The 20,570-nt window shown below is 42.6% G+C and overlaps 1 protein-coding gene across 2 annotated transcripts; it reads left to right on the top strand.

Moving 5' to 3' along the window:
• Positions 1-762: 762 nt before the first annotated feature.
• sec23ip (SEC23 interacting protein) lies at positions 763-18,674 on the top strand. 2 transcript variants are annotated; one of them, XM_080740988.1, is made up of 18 exons: positions 763-896; positions 2,332-2,858; positions 5,074-5,290; positions 6,484-6,677; positions 7,040-7,129; positions 7,238-7,358; positions 8,141-8,230; positions 8,383-8,524; positions 9,282-9,490; positions 11,114-11,223; positions 11,981-12,148; positions 12,267-12,362; positions 13,404-13,580; positions 13,823-13,978; positions 15,606-15,708; positions 16,555-16,740; positions 17,554-17,716; positions 18,540-18,674. In XM_080740988.1, the coding sequence occupies exons 1-18, from the start codon at positions 764-766 to the stop codon at positions 18,619-18,621; spliced, it is 2,964 nt and encodes a 987-aa protein (XP_080597114.1). In that variant the 5' UTR covers position 763; the 3' UTR covers positions 18,622-18,674. The 2 variants fall into 2 exon arrangements, with proteins under 2 accessions (XP_080597114.1, XP_080597113.1); XM_080740987.1 differs by having other exon boundaries at positions 772-896; positions 2,307-2,858.
• Positions 18,675-20,570: the final 1,896 nt, after the last annotated feature.

Below are 20,570 nucleotides of genomic sequence, written 5' to 3'. Positions count from 1 at the left end.
GTTGTTCTAACATCTTGCCTCCTCCTATTAGTGTAAGTCAAGACATGCAATGTGCTACATTTCTGGTGTGAAATTTTGTTAACATAACTGTAAAGGTCCCACCCAAAAAGGTGCATGGAACCCCCCAAAATATACGCTGTTTTGTGCGGGAAAACAACAAAAATTCGGCGCCGCGCCCGCTGCGCGGGCGCTGCGGGCGCCGCGCGGGCACTTCGTGCCCGCGCATGAGTACTCAAAAAAAATTCCCAGGGTTGGCAGGTCTGCTATTTAATTCCATTAAATGGGGGTCCGTAGCCTAAAATAAAATGCAAGTCAAACTGGGGGTCCTTGAAATTAAAATGGTTGGGAATCACTGCTATCCGTAAAAAATCTTCTCTCATGGGGGACCCTGGCTGGCATATGCATATCTTTTCAAATGGGGGTCCGTCCGTGACATGAAAACGCTTGGCTTGATGAGGACCACTGATTAAAATAGCATAATTATATTAATTAAATAGATTAACTAAGTGAGTAGTCAGCCACCCCTACAGGTGGCGCTTTCATCGGATTATTAACTGACTATGTAAAACGGCCTGCGTGGAAATAGCGGACCAACAAACGCTCTGCGTTGCCCGTTGGACCGTCTGTCGTGCTTCGGCTGTTTATACAGATCAGTGATTCCTTCTCGCCGCTGGGAACGCAAATATCCGGGCGCTGCACAAGCGCTGCACCGGAGGTGTTGGCGTACATCCGGATGTAGGCGACGTGTAATTTTTGGGCGAAAATGGCTGACAGAAAAAATAATAATGTGTCCAATTCAAGTGCAAATCTACTGTTTAGCGCAGCTCCGGAGTTCAACTTCAACCTGGGATTCATACCGGTCAGTCAGGCCGGTGGTCCCGCGGTGTTGTCAGGAGGTAAGATGTCATGTTATGGTGGAAATTCATGAAAAACATGAGCTTAAACGTTCGCAACCGTACTAGCAGGCTACTGCTATTTAGGCCAGTGGTTCTCAAACTTTTTCATGTCAAGGACCCCCAAATTGACCCCCATTTGAAAAGATATGCCAAGAGAAGATGTTTACGGCTCTAGCAGTGATTCCCAACCATTTTAATGTCAAGGACCCCCAGTTTGACATGCAATTAGGCTACGGACCCCCGTTTAATTGTTTTTATCTCTGAGACCCCAATTTTTAATTTAACTCAGAGTGTGTACAAATGTACATTTGTACACTCTCTGAGTTACAAACCCATAAGGGTCCCCTTATGGGTCTGTAACCCCCAGGGGTTACCCCTGGGGGTCCCCGGACCCCACTTTGAGAATCAGAACCAATGATTTAGCCAGCTAGTTTCACTGTTATCATGGAAAGATCACACTGAAATTGTTTGCAAATCACTAAATTGATTTTTTATTCGATGCCTTATTGCCTTGGGGTCTTTTGGGTTGAGACAGTCGACAAATACTTATTGTTTTTACCTCTGACTATTGGTGAATCCTATAAGTGTATCGCGGTCCACTTCTGCTTTAAAGTGAAAACTGCTCCACAAAATGAAAATCTGTTCAAAGCGTGTAGGTCCCTACGTCACTCTTTTGGCCAACCACTTGAGCAACTAATATCAGCAGCAGCCTACAAAAGGGGTCTTCAACGTTTTCAGGCCAAGGACCCCTTAGCTGAGAGAGAGAGATGAAGCAGGGACCCCCTCTACATCTTGTATAAAACTGTGTTGCAGATTTTCATCGATTTCATAGGTAGATTCACTTGTTTGACAGCACTGTCATCAGTCGATGTTGGATTCGTGTTAATGTGTTTTTTCAGACATTTAATCACTTAAATTGTCGATACTTTGTAAACTTGACCTATCACTCGGTACTTGGTCTGCTCTTTTTTTGACCTCCACACCCAACCTATTTGCCGAAAATAGCCGATCTACAATCTCTCAATGCCTCGAGGCGTTACTTGAGAGCTTGTAGATCTGCTATTTTAGGCCAATGTTCTCCTCTGAATAGGGATGCGAAGGTTCGTGCTGTTCATTTAAAATAATGATCCTATCATATAAGGATTTGGAGGACACCCTGTAGTACGGTAACTCTTTAAGGGGGTCCCGGAGGACCCCCTGTTGAAGACCCCTGGCCTACAACATACTTGCTTGCCAGCTGCACCAGAAAACTATCTCCCCTTGATAAACAGATCTTGATGGGATCTGTTAAGAATTTCTTCTGACTTTGATTGTTATTAAGTGACCAATTCAGTGTTTATAAGATATTAGTTGGACAACCACAAAATGAATCTGTGTCAACGAAGAGTCTCTACAAAGCACTGAAAGCAGACTTGTTATGATTGTGTTCTCGTAGATGATTCAACTGATGTGGGAGAAGAGGACAGCTTCCTTGGACAGACCTCTGCCAACGTCTCGGCTCCCTCCACGTTCAACTACTTCTCCAGTCCCGTAACCAGCAGTGACCCGTTTGCATCGATAGGTCATCAGCCATGCCCGCCGCCAGCACAGTCGGTTGCTCGTCCGGCCTCGACGGGTCCCACTTCTGTCCCCAGCAGTGTCCACAGTCCTCCAGCACCTCCCGTCCCTCAAACTAACCCTGTTCCGCCTGGCCCCGCATTCAATAATACGGTTTACCAAAGCCCCATGGGATGCCAGACTCCTCCCCCCAGCTCAATGACCCCACCCCCTCCTCAGATGACCCATCAGAGTTTTAACCCCTACCGTCACACTCCTGTCAGCAGCAGAGCCAGCCCTTATCTGGCTGCCCCGGAGGTGCAATCATCACCCCTACCACCACCTTCACCACAGCAGATTCCCTATTCTCTTGGCCCGCCGCAGCAGCAGAACACATTCCAAATGGCAGGCCCCACTTTCACAAAGGTAAAAAACTATCAATAAGTTACCTCTGTTTGTATTAAGTTGTATTAAGTTCATATTTATTGCATCCATTAACAGGGTGCAGTTGTTTTAACCCTTGTCTTCTGCTTTTTTCCCTCAACTGCTTTTAAATGCATTTGAGGGGGGAAAAGCAGAACAGCACAAGGGTTAAAACAACTGCACCCTGTTCTTTTGCTCAACTGCTTTTAACCATTTAAACCCTTTGATTTCATTTCAACCTTTATTTAATACTCAGAAACACTGAGGGCTGATAACCTCTTTTCCAGCGGTGCCGAGATTACAACAATTATACAATGCACCATTTTACAAAAACACAACAATATGCAAAAGAAAATAAGAATACTTAAATGGAAAATCAACATGATAGAGAGAGAAATTCCATCCCATGAATTATCAACATCAATTAAAACAGGTACAGTTTAGATACCAGTTGATATGTCTAATTTAAAGCAACCTTGAAGAGAACAAGAGAACCATACTTTATGTGAAGCCTGTAAGTTGTTCCAACTGGGCACGTCCCGTTTTGCCGACGTAGCGTTAAGGCGACGTAGCGATAAGGCGGAACACAAGTGTAGCAAGCAATCAATCAATCAATATGTGTGTGTGCGCTGGCGTGCGCTGCTGTGCTATGATCAGGATACGGAACGAACTGGAGTTCTGTTTAACGTGTGTGCTGTGCTGTGTTTAGGCTGACCTAGGATCAGATTCAGGTCTGTTATTAGCCGCGAGGCTGCGACATGAAGAATGGCTATGTAACTGTGAGATGATAATGCTGGTCTAAGATCAGATTTACAGTGGGGAAAAAAAGAGCTTGGTGCTTGCGTAATGCATGCGTGATGCGTAGCAGCTACTCCTGCTGTCGCCTGTCAGGCTGATGAGAAAGCACTCGCCTACAAGTTAAACCATGACAAACAAACCGAAAATAGCCTAAAAGTATTCAGAGCCTTTCCAACAGAGTAGCCTCCTTTTGTTATGGTGAAATGTGAGCTCACCTGCAAAAGCCTGAATGGAAATTTGCATGTCGCCTAATCGGCACGGCAGAAAAGCGTGAATGAAAATTTGCATGTCGCCCTATCAGTATGGTAGGAGTCCCCGTTCGTACTTCGTACATTTGCCCATGTTAGTTAACGCTACGTCGCCAAAACGGGATTTCCCCGTTCCAACTAAGTATATTAGGCACAAAACTTGAAAGCTGACTTTCCGAACTCAGTGGAGGCATGTGGAGTCTCAAGCATCAAGTAGTCAGACAGTAATAGTTCTCCACTGTAAAAGATAATTTAAATATGAAGGTAAACTCCCAATTAAGGCTTTATAATTGAATAAGAACCAATGCTGATCTCTCCTAGTTGCAAGGGAGGGCCATCCAACCTTATTATACAGTATGCAATGATGCGTATTATAGCTGTCACCTGTAATAAATCTGAGGGCAGTGTGGTAACTGATGCATTTCTATATATTATGTCTCCATAGTCCAGAGCAGAGAGGAACAGTGCCTCAATTAGCCTCTTTCTAGTAGGCCATGGAAAGCAGAATCTATTTCAATAATGTGTATGTGTAATGAGTAAGTTTTTCATCCAACCAAATCCCTAGATATTTGTAATGGAGAACTCGTTCAATGGAGGTGCCATATGTGGTGCAAAGGTGAGGATCATTTTCATTAAAAACTCTTTCCTTTGTGAACATCAAAGGCAAGTTGCAACATATGAACAGACTTCTGTACAGAGTCTGTAAAGCAGTATAAATAAACAGCATAGGACCCAAAATCAAGCCTTGGGGAAAGCCTTTGGACTCGGATTTTATAGCTCTAACTTTGACACACACAATTGCAGGACAAAATAGCTTATTATCCAGGGCTGAGACAATGTCATTGAGGTAGCAGATACTGACCTGTGCTTGGCCCGGAAACCAGACTGATGAGGACTTCAAACAATAACTATTTAAAAACACTTTGAGTTGATTATTCACAAGGGATTCAGGATTTCTTGCAATACTTAGCTGAACTTATTCCTGGGGGCTCTCTACTAGGCCCCCTCCTGTTTTCCCTCTACACTAAATATCTTTGCAGAAAATAGCTGATTTACACTCTTGCAACGCATTGCATTGTGACACGTTTTGAGCCTGTACATTGAGAAAAAAGATGACTACAATTCGGATTATAGATCATCTAGTTCTTGTCTGTCTATCTCTCTCCCTGCAGCCCCCTCCCACACAGATGATGACACCCCCACCTCCCCTGCCACCTACCACAGCTGGACCATTGGTTCCTGCCAATCCCATGATGCAGCAGTACACCTACAACATCTATGAGCCTGTTCAGCCTCACTGGTTCTACTGCAAACCAGTTGAATCAAAGAGTGTCTGGCTTCCTTTCAGCATCATTGACTCCATTCAGCTGGAGGAGACATACAATTCCGGTAAGATGGACCTCATAATGTAATCAGTAACGATGTCAGGTACGCATCCATTACAATCCGAAGGGATGCAGCAAACGAACTACCTGTGTGTCCACGGGAAGCAAGGATTCTTACCCTAATGCTATATTATTTAAAGTTAAAACAATTCAGCCCCTCTTTCCCTGTGCATTGCATAATAGAGTGGTTCCCAAACGTTTTAGCTCGAGATCCAAAAGAGGACCCAAACTAGTGAAAATATCTGCTCTTCAAGCTCGCAACGTGTTATTTTCACTTCTAATTGTGGGGGGATTTCTTTCTTCATTCATGAAATTATTTAAATAATAATAATTCAAAATGAAATGTAGGGAAACACATCCCTAGAATGGGTCTTGACTCTTTACCCAGTGTTTGGTAGCCTCGTGAACCAGAGGATGGTTCACAAGGTTTGGTGGCATATAGGAAAGACTTCAAGTCGTTCAAGATAATTCAACTCTCGCATGAGTGTGTGTCTCCTAACCTGCTTGCCCTGCACACATAATCCCATTGAACATTATTTAGTTAGGCGTGTCAATTGCTCTCGGTTAGAAACAACCTTTATGCCGTTGCTAATGTTTGAACATGTCAAATATACTCCTGTTCACTTGCCATCCCCACAGTTACAGTTTGGCTTTGAATGCAGCCACTTAATTCAGTTGTCATTCTCCCTTGAAGTGACAGATTGATTGACTAATGTTGCACAGCCTGGTAAGCAGGGTTTGCGACCCATTCCTCGCTAGGGCGGCTGTGCTACAGATTCATGTTATATTTTATATAAAATAAAATAAAACTCCTTTCCATGCGGACAGGTGTCACAGACCACTGGCAAATGGTTCACAGACCACCGGTCGGGGACAAAAAACTTTATTTATTTTGTTTAACAAAAACAAATCACTTACATCACCATTTAAATTGACACCTAGGTTTTTACTGTGTACTGTGGTGGTTGGCATTCCTAGGAGCACATATGGCCCTATGGAATCAAATTCCCAATCCTAGCAGTGTGTTGATCCCTCTGAGAACCACATACCACAGATGGTCCACATGGAGGCGGCACTCACAGGAAATCCAGGCTGAATTTGCATTCCATATTTCCAACAGAATGTATTTTGTTATGTTGGTTTCTTTGAAACAGATAAACCCTCTAATATCCTCCTGGGCCTTTCTTCTCCTTGTAGTTCAGCCGGACCCAGAGAATGTGATTGTGCGCACCGACGGAGGCCGCTACGACGTGCAGCTGTACGACCGCATGCGGACCGCTGTGTACTGGGAGGAGGAGCCTACCGAGATCCGACGGTGCACCTGGTTCTATAAGGGAGACTCGGACAGCCGCTTCATTCCCTACTCAGAGGAGTTCAGTGACAAGCTGGAGGTTTGTCACCATCTAAACCAGTTGTCTCCGACCCACCATCTTACAATGGAGGGTCTGAATCACAAGTTAAGATTTTGACAGAAAAAATAAGTCAGGGAAGTCTGTGGTCATGCCATGGTTCTAAGGAGGCACAAACCTTGTTAAAAAGATACCTGATGAGGGTCTAATCAGGTACCAAAATACCTGATGAAGGTCATTTTGCATTCACTTAACCACAAAACATTTCTAATTATCTTGGGGGGGAAAAAAGAAGGAAAAAAAAGAGAAAGAAATCATTTAAATTATTTTTAAAATCTTCTCCTGTGACAACATGCCCAAATGCCATAGTTAAAGTGAATGATGAACATGTTTTCTTTCTCCAGGGGGAATACAAGAAAGCTGTGTCTACCAACCAGTGGCACCGCAGGCTAGAATTCCCATCTGGTGAAACCATTGTCATGCACAATCCCAAGGTAAGCGTTTGTGTGAGCTGCTTTTGCTCTGCTGTAGACTAAAGTCCACTCCAGAGTAGATCCTGGTTAATTTAGTGTGTAATAAGGCCCTGTTATCTTTTTCTCCAGGTGATAGTCCAGTTCCAGCCCTCTGCCATGCCAGATGAGTGGGGCACAACTCAGGATGGTCAGACCAGGCCAAGGGTTGTCAAGAGGGGCATTGATGATGACCATGATGAAGTGCCTGACGGTAGCACAGATCCTTTTGCTCCTAAGTTGACATACTGTATATCATTACTGTTGGGCAGAAACCTTGTATCTCCATATTTCAAAATGTATCCCCCCGTAAATTAATGCCCAACTTATGTGTCGGCTATTTTCACTATTTGGCAAGTTGTTATGTTTCATAAATGTTTTACCAATGAAAAGTATTAACAAAAGCTTGTGGCTTAATATAAACAAATAATAAACATTGGATCCATTGGAACCGTTTAAGACGCACAGTATGTAAAACAGTTCGTTTTTGAGCGGTGGTCACACCGTCTCCTATACGTGGCCGTGTGTGTGGGTATCCGTCCGTCCGGCCGTCCGGCCGTCCGTGTCTGTATGTAGCCTACAGTACCTTTTTTGACCACACATGTTAAGGGAGGGGCGCTGTTGTTCACACACACACACACACACACACACACACACACACCACACACAGGGGGCACACGCACGCATGCACACACACAAACACACAAGTCCCCCCCCAATCCACCCCCCCCCCCCCCACAACCCCCTCCCCCCCCAAACCACCCCCCCCCCCCCCCCCCCCCACACACACACACACACAGGGGGCACACGCACGCATGCACGCACGCACACACACACGGGGGGGGGGGGGGGGTTGGTGGGTGGGTCACACACACACACACACACACACACACACACACACACACACACACACACACCCCACCGCTCAGTTCACACGGGTGTGATTTTTTTCTTTTAGATGAATAGAATGTCATGCATGTTGTTTGTTTATTTCAGGAGAGCTACCTAAGGCGGATCATCTAGTGTTCATGGTGCACGGAATTGGTCCTGTATGCGACCTGAGGTTTCGGAGCATGGTGGAGTGTGGTGGGTACTGGGTACCATCTCTATGGCATCTTTGTTTAAATGAAACTGTGGCAAATTACCACAGACAAATCACCGACATAGACTGGTTTTGTTGTTTGTCAGTGTTTTCCTCCATGGTGATAACGTTGTGTGTGTTAAACCATTGTTTCCAGTGGACGACTTCCGTAACGTGTCGCTGAAGCTGCTGCAAAGTCACTTTAAGAAATCCCAGGATGAGCAGGTCATCAGCAGGGTGGAGTTCCTCCCTGTTCAGTGGCACACAGCTCTACATGGAGACGCCACAGGGGTGGACAGGTGAGAAAATCGATTAACATTCAGCGAACATATTTATAGTTTGTCTTTTTTTCTTCACCTAAGAGATTTTGCGTAGAGGGAAATACTAGTGGACCTAATGTAGAGCCCTGCGGGATCCCATTCAATCTAGTGTATTGGGGGGTGTTAAATCTACCCCTTCACAACAGGGAATGTCAGCCAGTGTGATTTTCTGTTCCCTGGTGAAGTTACACAATATCAAGGAATGTTCTGCAATGTACTGTATTACAGCATGTGTCATGCAGTCACACTTTATGCTGTATTTTATCGTTGGCACAACTGCAAAATACCCCTGAAGGGAGAACCAGAGACTATATCATGGAAATGTATCCTACACAGTACAATCCTATCCATAGGATAGTATTGACACTCTTCATTAACGAAGATTGACAAATAGAAATACACCAGTAGTTCTGAAACCTTTTCATGTCAAGGACCCCCAAATGTTTGAAAATGTTTTGTGCCAAGTACCCCATAAGAAAAGATTTGTGTTAATAAATTCAAAATTATTTATAATTATTCAAAGACAAAAATAGCAGTACAAGCTTGCTTGAGCTTGTATATCTGCTATTTTTTACCAGCCAACTTATAAAACTAGCCAACGTTTAAAATATTGATAAACCCTGGAACCTCCCCAAGGACCACCGGATGTCCCTGGACCCCACTTTGAGAACCACTGTTATACACAAGTTGACGGTAATCTCCCCCCTCTACTCTTGTTGTTATGCATGGTGTGTAGGAGGATAAAGAAGATCACGTTGCCCAGTACTGGACGCTTGCGACACTTCACCAACGAGACGTTACTAGACGTGCTCTTCTATAACAGCCCCACGTACTGCCAGACCATCATGGACACCGTTGCCCTAGAGATTAACAGACTGCACGCCCTGTTCATGGAGAGGAACCCTGACTACACCGGAGCTGTATCAGTGGGTGGACACAGCCTAGGTAACCACATCAGAAAGGGTTTGCGTCATTTTCATGCTTATGGAGCTAGGCATTTTGTCTCAATTAAGTGCCTATCCCGAACAAGTTCAGCTTTATTTCAATCCAATACAATATTTTATTTGCTATTTTACTTACCCCGAGCTGCTTGGAGCAACGTGGGTGGTCCTTGCTCGTCCAGCGCTAGCCAACGAGAGACGCTAGATGGTCCGACGATTTATTCCATTGAAAATGGTTTAAAATAAAGTTTAGAGCCCCCCAAAAAAACCTCAATATATACTGTCGGCGGCGCGACGTATGCCAGGGTGCCTATCCCGAACTAGTTCGGGACATTTAATAAAATGAATTATTTAATCGGAGGCCTCAACGAAGCCCCGGTCTAAACGTCCATCCATGGTCCAGGCCAACACTCGGCCATACACGGGCCGTAGTCGCGCTAACGGCCGCATCGCGCCGCCCACTCCAATGATAAATCACATCTTTAGACAGGATTTTCTCCGGATTGTGTTCCCAGACCCAAAGAAAAAGTTTTTTGCGACTGAAATAGCTTTAGATCGGGCTTCTAAATGGGTTAGCAGTTTGGCTACGTGTCAGCTAGCTTCCTCCTCTCGTCACCCATAGCATTGGCTGGAGTGAAATCCCAAGGCACTTGGGACAGTGTCGACGGAAGCTAGAGTGAAGGTCTATGGAGAAATTTCTGGCACTCTAGCGCCCCTTGTGGCCGGCGGCACTGTATGAGTTAATAGTTAGAATTCTAATATTGATTATTTGGATAAAATAAATAGTTGTTGCACTTTTAGTATTTTATAGAGAGAGGGAGTCTTTTCTGGTCCCTGAGGGAAGAGAAATGACATTTTCTGCTTCACCCAGCAGATGGCTGCTTAGATGGCTCTGATGAGGGGGAGCTGTTAGGGGTCACGTGTATTGACTGGGCAAGCCAGGGGTCAAACCGGCAACCCTCTGATTCCCAGATGGCCTTCTATTCAGATACGGCCGCCCTAATAAACATTATCTTCAACGACAGATGTCCTAAATTAAATAGATATATAGATTATTTATTAGGCCTTAGAGTCAGTCATTTTCCCAAGACACATAGCCACGCGTTATAAATGAGCAGAAATAATGTTTACATGCTGAACTGAAATGTTTGTTAAAAATTGCTATACTTGAGTGGATAAATGAACCCTGAGCCAGAGTTTGAAACCTTCTTCGGTACAGTATACCATTGTTCTGGTGGCAGTGGTGTAATTTCGCGTAATTGGTAATAATAACTTTACCTTAACTTTGCCTTAAGTGTTGTTATTCTGACTTTATACTGCTAATTGTATCCCCGCCTACGTCTTGCTGGAATTGTTTGATTTTTTGGGGGGTGGGAGTTCCAGTCAACAAAACACAAAGTGAAAACACTCTAAAGTATTGGTGGAAAAGTACCATTAAACTGTCTCAGTCTGCATACATTTTTGAAATAAAATGTGAATATGCAAATCTTTGATTGGAAGTGAAATTAAGCAAGCAAATTAATCCGTTATTTTTAAAGTGAAAGGAGTTTCTTGTGCAGCAGTGCTTGTGGTGTTATTCCAGCATGTACGGATCTCTGGTTGTCACACATGTATGGTTTATTTCCAGGTTCCCTGATACTTTTCGACTTGCTGTCCAATCAGAAGAATGGCTCCTCAGCACTGGCCATGCCAACCATGCCAACTACAAATGAAGTCCCTGCTGTAGACAAGAAACAGGTACTTAATCATCAGCCATCAACATAATTACGGGACCGTTTCTAGACATGTACTGTATATCATAGTTTTCACATCAGATCTGATACTGTTGAGCTCAGACAATAAGGAGGAGACTTGGAGCAGTTTAAAAAAGTTGAAAAAGAATCTTCTTGTTGTGCACTTGTGTTACCAAATATGAATTAGTCTAAAAGCAGACCATTTTTATCCTTATCCTCATGAAAATGGTCCTATCTAATGCTCATGTTAAGTTGGCAGTTTCCTTCTACTCATTTTGCATCTCATTGGTGGGCTGTGGACAGTTCAGAAACCTGCCGCCATCAATGAAGATTCCAAGCTAATAGAAACTACTGCCTTTTTCTTTCTGGAAAGTTAGCATGCTGAAATAGAAGCCATTCTAGCATTAATATAAAATAATAAGTTTGACATTTTTGAAAGGGCCAAACTTGCCTAACGATGATGTCACTGATAGGTAGGTTTCTGAACTGAAAAGAAGACAGCCAGCACCCAAATGACCTTTTCACATACTTTTATTTACCTTGGGTCTCTGAACTGTCCACAGCCCTCCTCTGAGACACAGAGCGAGTATACAGAAATGATGCCATCTTATATTGAGCATTAGTGCGGAGCTGCGGACCAATTAAATTAATATAGTTTTTAAGCTGTCAGAATTTGAGCGTTTGAAGAGATCTTTCCCAAGTCATACCTCATCCCAAGGACATGGGACGAGGTGTAAAATAATGTTCTCTTTTCCAACCAGGATACCTCCATTGCTCAGCAGGCCAATGCCCCCACACCATCTCCTGTAGAAGATGAGCCTAAAGAGGAAGGAGAGGAATTTGAAGATCTCCCTGCTGTCCTGCAACATCTGGGACTGTCTGAATACAAGAGCACCTTTGATGAGGAGAAGATCGACATAGAATCTTTTGTAAGTGTAGACTTGCTGGTTTCAATGATAATGATCATCTGTAGTAGCGACATTCAAACGCACTTGTGGCTTAACGATCTTTACAATTTGTTTCACTACTCTCTCACGTTCAATACAGCTCATGTGCACAATTGAGGACCTGAAAGAGATGGGAATTCCCCTGGGGCCCAGGAAAAAGATTGCCAAATTTGTCAAAGACAGATTAAATAAGCAGGTGAGTTTTGTAATGGAGTGCTGCTACAGGGTTGATGTGTTTTTCAAAGCCAACCTGGACGTTAGCTTCCACTGCAGGATTCCTGTGGAAACTCTTCACTTCTTCTATGGCAGTGGTTCTCATACTCTACTCGGAACCCCAAGTGGGTTCCCCAGATGATTAGCTTAATGTAAAAAAAAAGGCTCACTCAACGGTAAACAAACCAACATGAGTGTATACTATACAGGGTATCTGCACATTTATAAAGTGACAAATTAAGGATTTTCAAGACCGTTTTAACTCAAAGAATGCCAATGTCAATGGTCCCAGCGTGCCAATGGTGTCTTTGACGTCTTTAGATCAAAGGGAACAAAAAAAATGACCTGAGATCAGAGAGATGCTTTTCTCTGTTTGTGTGTTGGCTCCCTCGTGTGGCTGTTGGCAAAATTGCTTGTTCATTCTAAGGGATGAGGGAGCAGAGATGATTCATTCAGCTCTAGCTCTGGAACAGTTTGTCCGATTGACAAAATTATTTTTGCCACTGAATCACAACGACTGTGTCTGTTTCTGTGATCGATCAGTGGGCCCCCCCAAACATTTTTTTTTTTCATGAAACAGTAAAGAAAAACATACAAAATCTTGACACCTCGACCTTGGAGCCATTTTTGCCTGTGGCATCCTATGAGTTAATATCAAACTGGCCAAACTGTCAAATATTAAGTACCTGTAAGCAAGAGGAGAACATTGTGAAAATAGCAGATCGCGAGGCGTTGTGAGCATGTAGATCTGCTATTTTCAAAATATTTATCTGTGGAACCGAGTCACATTAAAATGTAATACCTACAATTCCAAGTGCTTGTCAAGGTGGGCATCCCCAGTTCATATATGTTTATTTTGGGGGTCACGGCCTAAAAAGGTTTGAGAACCCCTGTTCTATGGGATCAATTTAGAAAGTAAACTGTGTAGCAGACAATTGCTTATGTTTTATTCTCTTTTTTCCCCCACTGGAGCACCTAACTCGGTTCACTTGGTTCACTTCATTTCATTCACTCTTTGTGACAGGCCACTCGCCAGGCGGCTCAAGAGAAGAAAGCGGAGGTGAAAGACGTCAGCCAAGAGGTGGTGCCAACACAGACAGTACCTGAACCCCTCCCTGATCCCACCACCACAAAGCTCCCTGTGGGCAGGAACCATTCCATCCATGTCGATTACAATCAATTTGAAGTTGGCACTGGACAGGTAAAAGGAGATTGGCTTTATGGTTCAGATACTGATCATTACAGGTTTCCATGAACTCCACTGTACAAAATCAGGAAAAGTCATTAAATGTTGTCTCTTGAGTGTGTGTGGGGGTCCTATGTTGACATTTGTATTGAATGTGCATCCATAAACAGTCCAGCCCTCTTAGACATGACCTTACAATTTCACTATTGTTTAATATGAATATGTTGTTAAAATAGTTGTTATAATTTTCTACGTAGGTGTCAGTGATCTACCATGCCCTGGACTTTGAACCAGTGAATTTCTTTGCCCTGGGTTCTCCAATTGGCATGTTCCTGACAGTACGGGGTCTGGAGAAGATTGAAGAGACATACCAGCTGCCCACCTGCAGTGGTTTCTTTAACATTTACCACCCGGTAAGAAAAAATGTCTATTATTTACATTCTTGTAAAATGTATAATGTAGTAAAAAGTATTGTAAGTAGGCCTATATCTTTATAATATATATAAGTATTATACTCGTATTATAAAGCTACACGGCCTAAGCCACTGTACTAATTATGAAGCTACAGTACACATGTTTTAAAGGCCCCTACAACCTTCTATACTTGTCATTATCTATTAATTACTTAGGTTATATATCATACATAAACCTTCTTTGGCCATGGCTTCCTTTTTAGATAATGTGAACGTCGTTTTTTAGATCGATTTCTAAAATGATCTCTTCATTTAGCCCAGAAATGTATCTTTTCCATCGACACATTCCAGAATATGGCTGGAGTCAGATTTCTATAAACACATCAGGCATGGTTTAGTTCAGTGGTACTCAACCTGTGGGTCGGGGACCCCAGGAGGGTCCCCAAATTATTTTGGGGAGTCCCCAGATGATTAGCATAATGTGAAACATTGTTTTCTCACTCAACAGTAAACAAACCAAAAACATTTTTTGTATAGAGTGTGTATATAGAGGGTATATGCACATGAACCGTGTTATACAAAATGTAATGCCTCAACTCTTAGTGCTTGTCAGGGTGGGGGGTCCCCAGTTAAAATATTATTATTATTTTGGGGTTTTTTGTCTGAAAAGGTTGAGAACCACTTGTTTAGTTAACATTGTCTGCCTTTCATCACGTCGAAGGGAAAAACAAACCGTACGTCACTGCTTTGCACTCATATCGCAAAGCTTCCACCAAATGGGTCAGACAGATTTGACCTCCTACTTGGAGGGTAATGGAACTGCCATTTAATTAAGAACTCGGGCAAGATATTCAACCCTAAGATGTCTGGGAAGTAGTCGCCAAGGTTTTGGCAACATGGCAGAGCAGTGAATTGTTAGCAGAATTACACTTTTAAAATGTTTTTATCGTGATAAGATTATGTTAAAAAGTGTATGCAGCCAAGCCAACCAACATTAATGTTGCCAAAAACCACTCTTAGGTATTAAATGCTGTAGATTTTAGTTCTGTAAAGTTGCACAAATAGTAGCTAGCTATAACATTAGTTATTGAGTGAGGAATGGTTGGACAAAGACAATTTATGAGCTTCCCAACTGGAACACAGATGTTGGATAAATTCCAACTAGGAACTTCCAATGTCCGACTCTTAATGGAATGTACAGGTGTGGGTGTAATAGCGCTTTGTTGACCCTCTTTGTATCATATTTTAGAAAGTATAGAAGACATTTTCATATACTTAGTTATTCTTGTAAAAATGTTCAGCCTGGCCTGGGCCACAGGGTAGTGGTCCAGGCACCTAGGCTGGTAATCCAACCCTTACAGCGTTGCAGGTTCGAGTCCTGATCCTGACAACCTTTGCTGCGTGTCACCCCCCCATCTCTCTGCCCGTTTCCTGTCAGCCTACTGTACACCTATCAATAAAGGCAGAAAAAATATATATTTTTAAAGAAATAATAAAAAAATGTTGCATACTAAATAAAAAAGTTCTATTTATATGATGTAATATTTGACAGGATAAGACCCAGCCACTGCATACCCTGTGTTAACTGATACCTAGATTACCTGTCATCTGTTCTCTTGTGTTTTAGCTGGACCCAGTTGCATACAGGATTGAACCCATGATCATGCCAGACTTGGACCTGAAGCCTGTTTTGATCCCACATCACAAAGGGAGAAAGAGGCTCCATCTTGGTATGGAACTCAAGATTTAGCTTCAATTTCTGCTCACAGTGCCTCAATGTTGTTGGCATCTATTTTAATGGAGGAAAAGCAACACGAAAGGAATTATGTCTTATGAATCTGTTTCTGATCTAATTCTGACACTCAATTATCCACCCTAGCATCCATATGCTGGGCATAATGGATGATGAACATTTGCCGAAATGGCAAACATTCATTGAAATGCGCAGATCAACAAGCTCGCAATGCAGTGGGAGCTTGTTGATCATCTATTTTCACAGAAGATATTTTATTTTAAGATGTATTAGTTTTAGTCAGTAATTTACATCTTTATTGGAAAAAAAACATCTGACAACATATTGTACATACTGTGTTGCCCTTGTGGGGCGGCATTGGCTCAGGGCTAGAGTGGCCTCTTAGAACATATAGAGGGTTCCCAGTTCGATCCCTGGCTCCCCCAAGTTAGTGTCGGAATGTCCTTGAGCAAGACACTGAACCCCTAATTGCTCCTGGTGAGCAGGTTGGTGCCTTGCATGGTTTCCTCTGCCATCGGTGTATGAATGTGTGTGTTAATGGGTGATTGTAATGCACAATCATTGTAAAGCGCCTTGGATAACTGCGCTATATAAATGCACATTTACCATTTATTTTCCATTGCAGCCCTTAGTATGAGATGTGTATGAAGTCATGTAGTGAGATTATAAGCAAGTCATTATAATTTTTTCTGGTTCAAAATATAAAGACATGTCTGAAAGTCAAGCAGAATTAGATTTATTATTGCAGTATCAACTTGGCTGTAGGGGATTAATCTTCATGCTCTTGAAACTTTGAATCTTAAATTGGTGTTTTTTGTTGCAGAGCTGAAGGAGAGTCTCTCTAAAATGGGCTCAGACCTGAAACACGGTTTCATCAGCTCCCTGAAGACGGCCTGGCAGACGCTCAACGAGTTTGCTCGTTTTCACACCTCCTCTGACCAGCTACAGGCTCAGTTGGACATGGTGGCCAATCAGATTAAAGCGGAAGAGGAGAAGCATGTACATGAAGGTGAGATTGACTTTTCTGGATAATTAATTTATTTGTAGAGATTTTATGAAAATGAAGACGCAGTTTGCTTGTATCCATCAAACTTGCTTTATTGTCATTTACTGTCATTGTCAGAACGATGCAGTCTGGAAAAAATGGCACTCAACAAGCAGCAGAGATGAATAGCTCACTTCTAGCCATCAATGATTAGCTAAATGAAAACTTGAAACTTCCATCACATAAATAGAAATATTTGACTAAACTTGTGGTCTTCGCAGTGTGCCCTTCTGAAGACTTATCACTACGCTGGTGTTTGACAAGTATAGGAGTTGTGCGTTTGCTCTGCCATCACAAATTACGGTCCCTGATCAATTAGATGAAATGGAATGGCCTTACACCCACGTTTTTGTAACATGCAAGTGTCCAAGAGGGACACTGTTCAGTGATTGGTTCCCAAGGCTACTTACTTTGTGTTTAGGTGAGTTTGTTTCAGGGTTTTTAATTAAAGCTGCAGTCCAGCATTATTTTAATGAGTAAAATGTTATTTCAACCAATCTGGACGTTAGAGTGTGTTAGTACAATCTAACTAGCACATCTGCAGTAGTTGGAGGTGGTCAACCATTGAGAAATTGGTTCTGGATAGGACACCTACTGGTTGCCTCAAGCTCAGAATCGTAGTATCTATCTATACCCTGGCCAAACGTGGATTCCATCTTGGATAAAAGTTTGGTCTCCTGTGTGTGAGAGTTCAAATCTTAGGTAGAACATAAAACTCAACGGATTGTAGCTTTAACCACAGTGTGTGATTGCTAACGTCACATTGGTCTGTTGCAGAACAAAAGATTTCAGACATTCCGGAGCCACAGCGAGAAGAGGAACCCCAGGTGAAGATCGGGATGCTGAACGGAGGGAACCGTATCGACTATGTTCTGCAGGAGAAGCCCATTGAGAGTTTCAATGAGTACCTTTTTGCCCTTCAGAGTCACCTATGTTACTGGTACGTACATATTATACGTACATTTTCAATTTCACTATCACACACTTACCAACAGTACATGAGACTTGTTGACCTTGATCTTTGGGTACATGTACCCAACTACTGTACACCAGCCCCTCAAACTATTTGAGTGTAATATATTTGGAAGAATTAGAGTCCTTAGCAAGTTTTGTTAGCGTATTGGACCAGTTCCTGCAACTTCATTTGCAGTTTGCAATTTGCAATTTGCTTCCTCTTTTTTGGTTTTGTTTTGTTGCAACCGTCAGGTCGTAAGTTACTATGAAAAGCTCCACCGTCTGTCTGTCTGTCTGTCCGTCACGTCACACTTTTGCCGCTACTCTATCTCTGGCACCGTTGGCCCTATCGATGCCAAACTTTGCACACACACTCCTTGGATGGCAAATCACAACCTCCAGCCCAGCTGATTTCTCACATGGCCCTCTTCTAGTGCCACTACCAGGCCGACTTTTGCTAAATACATTTTTGGACACTGCTCCTACAGATGTTGGCCTAAAATCACGCAAAGCGGAACACAGTATCTCTAAAGTCATGTCATCAACATGGATCTGTCCCATTTCCCATATTCCCTCCTGATTGGCTACGACTGCCTTCTATTGCGACGTGACGGTCGCGTATCTCCCGATTAGGGAGTCTTACTGGTTTTAATTTAGCTGGCTCTACAGTTTCCTTTACATGAATAATTAGATATGTGAGTCGCATATTTCCAGCTGTATGGTTTTCAGACAAATTAACTCACTAGTGGAGTGGGTAGGGTATCAATTTGAGGTATTCTTACACTGTACATTTCTTTGTTCTTTTGCAGGGAATCGGAAGACACAGCACTGCTTATTCTCAAAGAAATCTACAAAACCATGGGGATCCATCCTGAGCCGTTAGTACATTAATACAATCATTTTACTTGAGGATCAATGAACCAGACTGAGAACTTCCATTACAGTGCATTTGCACATGCACTGAGTGGTGTGGGGATTCTTTTTTTCTTTTCTTTTTGTTTTGTTAACACAATACACTCCCCATTAATTTTCTATGGGGCAGGCAAAATTGCTGCTCAAAGGCTCTTGGGATTGGGGTTCGGTTGGGGGAAAAAATTACAGTTACGTTTTACGTTATGCAAAGAGATTTCTGCATTGAGTGACACTCGATACAACTGCAGATGGGCAGCTTAACCGGACTGCTGAATGCTAACAAAGTTTTAATCTAGCGTCAACATTGAGCAACTATCGGGTTTATTGTTTGACTAAAAGTATAGATTGTGTACAATCAAGCTGTAATAGACGGAGCCTCTCTGTTTCTTGGGTGCCTGTCAAGTACTACTGCTGAGGCAGGCTACTACCTTAAACTGTTTGGCGATTCAACTCTCAGATTTAGTATATAACTTGAGGAACAGTTCAATGGACAGGTGGCACACTGGCACCATCTTGTGAGGTTTTCAGCCATTACTCTCAATGGTGTGACATGTTCTCTATTATGTGACAGGCACACACCTGTCAGAATTATTACATAATTGCCCGATCACAGTTATTTTATTTAATCGCAATAGGTTTGTTTAGACCGTTAGTTACCGTTCATCTCTTGAAACAGCTGGATGAATTCAACAGAAACTCTTAACATTTCAATGTGGCTTCCTATTACGCATTTAGGGGAAAAGAAATCCCCAAAATGTTGAAAAGATTTTCAAAAATTGTAGATCTACATGCTTACCATGCGACACTTTGTGAGATTGTACATGGGCTATTTTACGTTATTTATCCACCTGTTTCCGCGGGAGTTTACTGGAGATTATTTGGACCTGTTTGGACCACACTTCCGGTTTAACAGCAGACATACAAGCTCACGTCGCGTCGCAGATGCAAACGTTGTGAGCTTGTAAATCACACTCGGCTGCGGCGCCGGAAGCTCGGTACAGCGTCTGCGCAATGCACTATGGGGCGTTGGAAACTCGTGGATACATTTCTATAATCTTACAAATAACTGGAATGTTCCAAAAATATAATCAAATCATTGATCGCAGTTATTTGTAGGACAATTACTTCGCTAAAATGTCATGTCCATAACAGTACTCCTATGTACAGCCACATAGATGTATGAAACGAGTGTGAAAGGTGAGGAGATTGTTGACAAAAGGTTTTAGGATTTGGAAGTGGTTTGGATGAATCAAAAGTAGTGCAGCACTGTAAATGTTTTGCAATATATGACCGTCCGTTGGTGCAGGATGCACGAGAAGCACAAATGTTTTATGTTTTACATCACCTGAAAAAGTACTGTCATCCCACTGATTATTACTGGAACTGATTAAAGTGATGGACTCCAGATTCAATCTATAAACTGCACTGTCTATGAAGAGTGCTGTGGAAAACTGCACATTACCTTTCTTTTACTGTAACAATCTCTTGCAATGTTACACAATGATTGAGTATCATCTGTTTTTTTTTATATAGTTTAACTTAGTGGTTCTCCCAGGCCTGCATTAGGCCAGTGGTTCTTAAGTGTATAGAGTGTATCTGTACATTTCTAAAGTGGCAATTTTAAGGACTTTTTAATACCTCTAAAATGACAAATTAAACATTGGCCAAATTGTCTAATATTGGAGGCAGAAATTGTAAAAATAGCCGATCTACATGCTCACAACGCCTCGCGTTGCGAGGTAGATCTGCTATTTTCACAATAGAACTGTGTTATTCAAAATGTATTGCCTCAACTCTTACTGCTTGTCGCAGCCTGAAAAGGTTGAGAACCACTGCATTAGGCCACATGACCCCCATTTGATATTTGTTATCTCTGGGACCACAATCTACAAAGAAATCCTAAGTGTTAGTTTCACTCTGAGAATGTA

The sequence above is a fragment of the Nannobrachium achirus genome, assembly GCF_963921795.1.
Source record: "Nannobrachium achirus genome assembly, chromosome: 13".
NCBI lineage: Eukaryota > Metazoa > Chordata > Actinopteri > Myctophiformes > Myctophidae > Nannobrachium > Nannobrachium achirus.
The sequence above is the reverse complement of the archived record's forward strand: the minus strand, read 5'-3'. Positions and strand labels throughout refer to the sequence as shown.

Coding starts and splice junctions, on each gene's coding strand:
- sec23ip (XM_080740987.1), top strand. CDS start 786: ATGTGTCCAATTCAAGTGCAAATCTACTGTTTAGCGCAGCTCCGGAGT. Junction 5,291..6,483: donor GGAGGAGACATACAATTCCG/GTAAGATGGACC, acceptor TTCTCCTTGTAG/TTCAGCCGGACCCAGAGAAT. Junction 7,359..8,140: donor CCATGATGAAGTGCCTGACG/GTAGCACAGATC, acceptor TGTTTATTTCAG/GAGAGCTACCTAAGGCGGAT.